The following is an 8,197-nucleotide window of genomic DNA, read 5'->3' on the forward strand; positions in this document are numbered from 1 at the left end:
CAGGGGTGGCCAACCTTTTGCATACCATGCGCCAATTTTTTGACAGACGAGTTCAGATGCGCCATATAACTCGAACACTTTTTATACAATCTTACGTTCAATGTTAGGGGTTGATAAATAGAGATAAGAATAAATCTGCTTCGCTTAGGAGAGAAAAAGGAATAACTTTATTACGCAGTTGAATTAATTAATTTATGACAGTTTATTGAAGCACCAATTTACAATAGTCAACAATAATCTCCTGTACGAGAGGGCTATTGCTTCGTGATGATGCTATTGCTGCCAGAGTCTCGTTTGGTGAAGATTACTCTGCACCACAATTATTGGCACTGAGAACAAGATCAGTTTGGAATAACTTTAATCACAATAAATGTTTTCGGCCATTTACACGCCTGTAAACTGATCGGAAATAAAGATCACAAGACTCAAAATACGTGCATTCACTGTAATTTACTATGTGGAGAACACTCATTTTATCTGCAAAATAGACTGTAACGAATTGTGCAACAAATGAACTTGCCATGACAGACTATAAAAAATTTATTTTTCTATATAATATTCTTAATCGCAAAAAAGCCAAATCTGGCAATTTTGCTCAGAACTGAAGCGCCACTTGTAATCGTCCAATGCGCCACGTTTTGGCCACCCCTGGTCTACAGTATATAGGCCTAAATTAGGTACTGTAAGTCTAATACAGTACTGTAATTTTATACATTTCTTGTGAAGAAACATTTCTTATTCAACGGCCATAAAAATTATTTCTATTACTGATGTCTCCAAAGTTCAACGAATTTTTCGCGGAAAAATAACTTATTAGAAAACGCGCCCGCCGTTTGGTGCGCTGCTCCGCGACGAAAACAAGCTTAAGCAATGGCAAATGCACACTCGGTAAGTAATCCTACAATTAAAATTTGTTTATAGCATAGTTTATACGAATTATTCCCAAAAAATTATACGTGTTTTGGAAATGTTGAGTCAAATTAGTTTAGAATCGATTAATTTTATAGAAGAAAACCTTTCAAACAGCCGTAGTCCGTAAACTGCACACGTGCCGAGCTGTGATTGGCTCATGTATTTAAGGATTCATACAACCGAAATTCTTATAAAGTGGAACGTATCTACCGCGTTATAGGGGAGTCGACTGTATATAAAAATATCGAAAACCTTAAAGCAAAGCAAGAGCCGAAAATAATACAAATGAATATACTGTAATTGGAAAGCGCCATATTAGTGAAGCGGCTTAAAGCGAGGTGAGCCTATATACGTAATAGAATCATAAATATACTGAAATTTGTGATGTCTGCAAACGACTGTAATTACGAGCATGTCCGGGTGTTCGAACATCATCTTAGGCAGAGACTCCACAGTGTAAAAACTGGCGTAAAAACCTTCGCCGTAAAAGCTTTTAATCGCGTGGCCTATTTGCGTTTGCTTCTGGATTGCGCTGGAGGTCCGGCTAGCGAAGTTTTTACGGCGTACTACTATCGAAGTTATGAAGACAATGATTATATTCTACGAGTTTTTTCTGTACTATAATTACAAATGTAGTAAAACTAAATATTTTTACTTTCATATATTAACTTTTATTATCATATTATTAATTAAGAGGATATACAGCACTTATAAGCTTAATTTTTTTTATTATATACTCCTCTAAATTGAAGGATTTTCCTTTGGCCGTCCATATCGCGTGTTTTAGGCGTCCATTATTATAATCGGGATACTTCTTGTCGTAAATACACGAACACTTTCGGATGTTTTCGATAATTCTTTTCAGATCTATTCTAGACAGCCACGAGGGATCGTACACAAAAGCTCGTTTTCCGCCATTTTCGCACCATGTCACAATGACCTAGATATCACTGGCTTCTGATTGGTGGATAGTACCGTTTTACGACCGTATTCGCGTCGAAAGTTGAACACTGCTCAACTCGCTTTTACGTTGGTTTTACGACGTGCTCTGGCCTAAAATATCACGGTCACGTGATTAAAAGCTTTTACGGCGAAGGTTTTTAAGCCCGCTTTTATGCTAGTGGAGTCTTGGCCTTAGACATGTCAGCACTTGTTCGCACATGGTTGATGCCTTTATTCGAATGGATTAGAACACAAAGCCAAGTTTATGTAGGTGTACGCCGTGGGAGTTCTAAAATGCATCATGGATAGCGAATTAACATCAAATTCTCATACTAAACTAAAATTAGTAACATTTGCGGGATATAATCATTCACTTTTATAACCACTTAAAACGAGGTTTTTGGACGAATACATTGAAACGTTATATCCTACGAATCCGACGTTCACACGAGCTCAAGAATTACTCGGAAGCCTATTTAATTTCTCAGATATTTTTACTTTATCTGAAAAAAAAAATCTGGGAATTAAACAGTCATCTGAGTAATTCTTGAACACCCTCTTCGGTGTGTTCGCAGATGTTCCCAGATCCATTGTGCCATAGTTTGATGGTACTCAAGCTCACGTCGTGTCCAACACGCGTGACAACTGTGCGCATCGACAAACCGAGGTTGCTATTTGTTGATGCGCACAGGATACGGTCTTGTTCCCCAGCTGTTAACTGGTGGTATTTAGCGCGCTGTCGTCTCAGAGGCGTTTTCTGCGCTTCTTCGAAAAATCGGCTGCCGCGAACCGTCGCTGATAGCATTTGCGGCCCGAGCCGATTGTGGGACCTTATAGCCCGAAACTGGGTACCACATGACCCCATGAGTATGCAATCTTAATCATTTGCATATCTCTGTCATCTCTAACGGTCCTGAAATTTGCACGCGAGTACGTGCAATTACAAATTCCTTCGTGGTATTACAATTTCACTTTTTACTGTACAAATGCAGCATCCATTTCATAAGTAGAAAGTTATCATATCAGAGCAAAAATTACATTTTTAACACGTTACTGTATTATTACAGAACTAGAGAAAATCCACAACACCACATCAACTAACTATGCTTACAAGTTAATAATGCTAGTAAGCTACCATTTTACCGGATGTATTTTTGCGCCTACTCAAGCCTAACATGCGCAATGACAACTTCCTCCAATACCGTCTATACAGATAGCTGATTCGTCCGCCATTTTGGATCTTACTTGTTAGTGGTCTCATTTCTTATTTGACAATACTCTGTGTCGTAAGCGTTAATGCCCGATTTTAACAATTGTTTTCAACATAGATAACATCCATCATATATTAGTTCTTCACCCAACAGATCGATCCTATTTGATAAGTCTTTTATTAAAAATGGCATATTTATAATAAAATATAAATCTTTGCAAAGCTGCTAAGAATTGTGTCTTACCAAACGGTCACATATTTTCAGTTTAAAAATAATGAAAATTCGTAAGAATATTTTATAAATCTAACTATAATTAAAATTAAGTTTACGTATTATCATTTTGTTGAAATATTTACCTGACCCATCTCTATTGACGTCATTAATCATAGTGCTGATTTCATCATTTTTGGGGTAGAAACCTAATGCCCTAAAAACAACCTAAAAAATTAAATGTCAAACAGTGATAATTATAATATTTATCTAGAGTTATACTTATTTACATTCATTTAAAAATTTAAAAAAACAAGTTATTTATAAACTGTAACTTGATTCAACTCCTAGATACCAAATTGATATCCTGAGGAGAGCACCAAGTATTACCTGAGCACTATGTACTGTTGCTTGAGTAATTACTACATTTATTTTGGTCAATTGTAAAAGAAATAAGTAACTCTTCTCGTAATTCGAAAAATCGTGCTGACACCTTGCTTTTTGATAACCACCGAATTTCGATACTAATATGACCAGTACTAAATGATCTGCTCAAAAACTTCATATAGTTTAGAAAATAATGCGAATTTTCTTTGTGAGCAATTTGGTCATTTGAACGAAATAAATTTAAGCATGTAAATCAAACAGGAAAGTATTTCATCATTAGTTGACAAAATTGTTTTAAAGATAAAGTAGTTATGTGAAAAAGGTGGGTAAAAGAAACAAAACTTAGAAATGCTTCTATTACTATCAAAAACTGAATATGACAATTGGGCATTCATTGGGTCTATAGGCTTTGAGTAATCCGACACTCCTCCCGTGTAAGAAATGGCCGGGTTAGCGAGAGCCCGATGTATTTTCATTAGACTATAAGATTGGGACGTAACTGTGAAATGTCATGTCATATCGGAAAAATTGCGGCCATATTATATAATTACGAATTACTTAGTATATTTTATTACTTTTAAGTCCTCTCTACCAATAATTCCCGATCCTTCGTTATCAAGCATATCAAATGCCGTCTTCAGATCCCTTTTTTCGTGTTCGGTTAGTTCTAACAGCATTCTATTTAAACTTCTCTTCGAAGAACGTCTTCTACTACTCATTGCCTATGCATATTATAAAAAGAATGAGTTCTTATATTTATTTCATTTGAACGAAACAATAATAGTGTATTTAGATTATTTACCATTTCTTAATTCCTTTCTAAACGAATGGAATAAAAGGTTCCTGTTCTGTGATTTTCGTAGCGCCACCTTCGAATATCGGTTTTACTGATAATTGGCGAGAATTTATCAAATCTGTTCTGTATCTGTGGGAAAAAAATTAAAAACGGTAATAATCATTTCGAACTAGTTTCGAAATAATATTTTAAAGTCGAAACCCTAAAGTAAAACAGCGCTCTTTAATGGTTATAATCAGAGTCGTTAAATATACTGGTCCTTGCTCTATGCTGTAAAGTACGGTTAATATGCCAGATTGCGAATAGCTGGCGTTAGAGTCGCACTATGGCGATAAGTTGGCTTATCTATTTGGTTAGTAGGTAATTTTCCCGTTTTCAAGCATTTTTGTAACATTTTTCTACTGTTCTGTCAAAAAATTTTATTCGTAATTACATTTTTAAATTTTATACATGTATAAATAAATAAAAAGTATATTTGGTTTATTAAAAAATTTAATAAAATGATAATTTCAAATTATCATTTTATTAAATTTTAACAGATGAGGATGTGGATAAATCGAAAATAATTAGAAAGGTTACGGCTGATGTTTTCAACGCGAAAACGTGTACATCGGACGTTCAGCGCCGCCTTCCTGTAAGCCTAGACGTTTGACAATGACGGTTGGAACGTCAGTGGAATCATGCTCGACGTTCCAAACGCCATTGTCAAACTTCTAGGCTTACAGGAAGGCGGCGTTGAACTTCTGACGTAACGTTTTCGCGTTGAAAACGTCGGCCGCAACCTCTCTAATATATTTTCGATTTATCCACATTAAATCGAAAATATAATTATTTTCGATTTAATTTATCCAGGTTTTAAATAGTTTAAAACTGTTATATTGCTACATATTGTGAATTAAAGTTTTGTACAGTACATAATGTTTTGAGTATAACACATCTGTTCAATAAATAGGTAACGGTCGGTGGAGTGCTGTCATTGGAAGCGGTGGATGTGCCGCTTTCCTTGTATTTTCTAAAAAAATAAATACATACAGTACAGCGTCGATTATTCGAATCAATTGGGGACTGGGGTTGTTCGGAAGATCGATGTTTCGGACAACCGATTATACACGAAAAATATATTAATTTATCCCATCTTGACATTTTTCTCCGTTGCGTGTCTCTTCGCGTTGAATTTTCGTCGATATTAAGCCTAACGAAGACTATTGTATCGTTAAAAATTATTCTTTTATTTTGTACGAAAAAAATAAATATATTGAAAAATATAAAAACAAAAAAAAATTATCCTTCAGAAGTTAATTTAGTGTCAAAAACGTAAAAGATTTGAGTAGCCCAAGACATAGCCGAAGATTGCAGCGCCACAGCACTGGCGAAAATTTAAATTTGCCGACTGGAATTCTTTCGGATGATTGACGTTTCGGATGATTGACTTTCGGATGATTGACGTTTCGGATGATTGACTTTCGGATAATCGACGCTCTACTGTATCCCTCTTCTCAGTGTAAAATAAAAAATTTATTTTAGAAAATGGGATTGATGAAATATCATTCTGTCATCATACTTTTCACTTTTAATTCTTACAGAATCCTTGATATTATCTTTTGATATTATATAAATATAATATTTGATATTATATTTGAATCTTTTAATATTATATAAGAGAAANAATTAATTAATTAATTTTGATTTTATTGACAAGACTATGTCTTATTTATAAAATTGTACTGCCGTTTTTTATTACCAGCATTGAGGTATGAAGGAGTACATGTCGAGAGTTGATATTTGGCACAGAGTATTAGGTGCCAAAATCATTTGCGCATAAAAAAATTCAGACTCGTAGGTAGTCAGGGGACCGAGAATCGAGTCAAAATAAAATACTAAATGGTGACTCTCTTCTACAAACAGGCAAAACAGCCATCTCACTCAGTAGCGTAGTGGGGGCGGCAAAATTTCACAATAAATAATAATAATATCTTGTAAGAATTTGAACCATTTTATTTCATATTTTCGTGCACCTACGATTCGGACCGATTGAAATGAGCACGGAATACCATCCGGAGTCTGGGAATCGATTCGCCGTCCGGGGATGTCGTGCGCTACCTGTCGATTTTTTTTTTCCTTGTACGATTTATTCGTATATATATATATACTGTATATATATACACACACCTTCAATATCCAATAGAGCTAGGCCACTTGCGTTACTCCTATCCAAGTCTCCCTACCAGTGATCAGTTACAGTCGCTAACTGTAACTGATTTAGAACCAGCATGCACTGCAAATTATTCTTCGCATTGCAAAATGACATGCGCATGCGTCAAGAACTTCTGTTTGAACAAACCTCACCTGCCGTCCGGGTCAGCGATTTTAAAAAAGTGGCAACACTAGCACGGAATTTTTCATTACAGTACTTATTCTTTGACGAAACTGAATTTTAGTCTTTTCAATTGAGATATCTAAATAGGGGGGTGAAATTTTCCTCCGTCCCGGGCGGCTGACATCCAAGCTACGCCACTGACCTCATCCCACCGAAGTCGGGTAGGGGAGAGTACCACCCACAGTCATTCTAAGAAGTGAACTCTGACCTTAGGACTGAACACGTAGTTTCTTCTACGTTAAATAAAATCTGTAATCTACATTTGTAAATTTGAGAGTGCTTCAAATATGATGTTAAAACGGTTTTATGTCGTTACAAGTGGGTTTTTTTTAAACATTATCTAGTACAGTAAAATCGTAGGACCGATAAAAATTTGACGTTATATTAGGGTTGTCGTTACATCCGATGACGTTATAATCGGATTAAACTGTATAGTGTTTGTGCAAAATCAAAAAAATAATTTCGGACGATATAATAGCCACGATTGTTTTTTTCAAAAACGGGAAATTTTCGTTGCGCATCGACAAAAATTCAATTGCATAGGTTAATTTCATGGAAAATGCATCGTAGATGACCTCGTGGTGTGGCCGGTGAAATTTGAACGATCGCGCCCAAAAGAAGCGATATCAAAGAAGATTGGAGAATGAGAACGAGACCCGCCTTGAGCGTCAAAGTGATTCTGCTTAGTAGTGAGTCTCCGAGACATAGTCTTGGCCCAAATACGGTTTTGCCGTTTTACTTGTTTTAGTTTCAGTTCCAGTTTCGGTGTAAAAACGAAAGTTTTGATTATTATTTTATTATTTTTAGTTTTAATTAACTGGCTATCTACTATTAACAAATATNAATTTATATTGTTAATTTAAATAAGAATTAAAATTGTTAATTTGAATGTTTGAAATATGATACACGATAGGGGCGCCTCTAGTGTCCGTTTTCAAACGGTTACGGGACAGACGGACAGTTGAATGGGTTATATATATAGATATTGGAATACCCAAAGATATAGCCAAGGATTGCAGCGCCACAGCACTAGCAAAAATTTTAATTTGCCGACTGAAATGCTTTCGGATAACCGACGTTTTGGATAAACGACGCTCTACTGTAATTAAATACGATAAGATTATCGAAATTAAAAGATGATGTAGGACTCCCTTTATTTCAGTACCAAAATCTCCCTTGCCAATAACAACCAAGGAAATTGTAATTTACAAGAAAGTTTTAATTGTTTGGAACTTTTTGAACAATCAACTAAGAACATCTCGGCCGATATGTACCGTACGTTACGACATATTCAATCGTTCCAATTTTCAATGGACTTACGTCAAGCTAAAGACACTAACAAAATTCAAAATTTCGTTGCTA

The 8,197-nt window shown here is 35.4% G+C and overlaps 1 protein-coding gene across 1 annotated transcript in view; it reads right to left on the bottom strand.

The window, feature by feature from the left end:
• The window catches only part of LOC111632153 (caltractin-like), a 10,398-nt gene extending 5,798 nt beyond the window's left edge, over positions 1 to 4,600 (bottom strand). Inside the window, exons 1-3 of the mRNA XM_023376525.1 lie at positions 4,465 to 4,600; positions 4,238 to 4,384; positions 3,422 to 3,503 (exon numbers count right to left, since the gene is read on the bottom strand). Coding sequence (XP_023232293.1) covers positions 3,422 to 3,503; positions 4,238 to 4,384; positions 4,465 to 4,467 — 232 coding nt within the window. The 5' untranslated portion in view covers positions 4,468 to 4,600. The remainder of the gene's footprint in view (positions 1 to 3,421; positions 3,504 to 4,237; positions 4,385 to 4,464) is intronic.
• Between the last annotated feature and the right edge of the window lie 3,597 nt (positions 4,601 to 8,197).

This window comes from Centruroides sculpturatus, unplaced genomic scaffold (genome assembly GCF_000671375.1).
Source record: "Centruroides sculpturatus isolate CEXI.00-Female unplaced genomic scaffold, Cexi_2.0 scaffold616, whole genome shotgun sequence".
NCBI lineage: Eukaryota > Metazoa > Arthropoda > Arachnida > Scorpiones > Buthidae > Centruroides > Centruroides sculpturatus.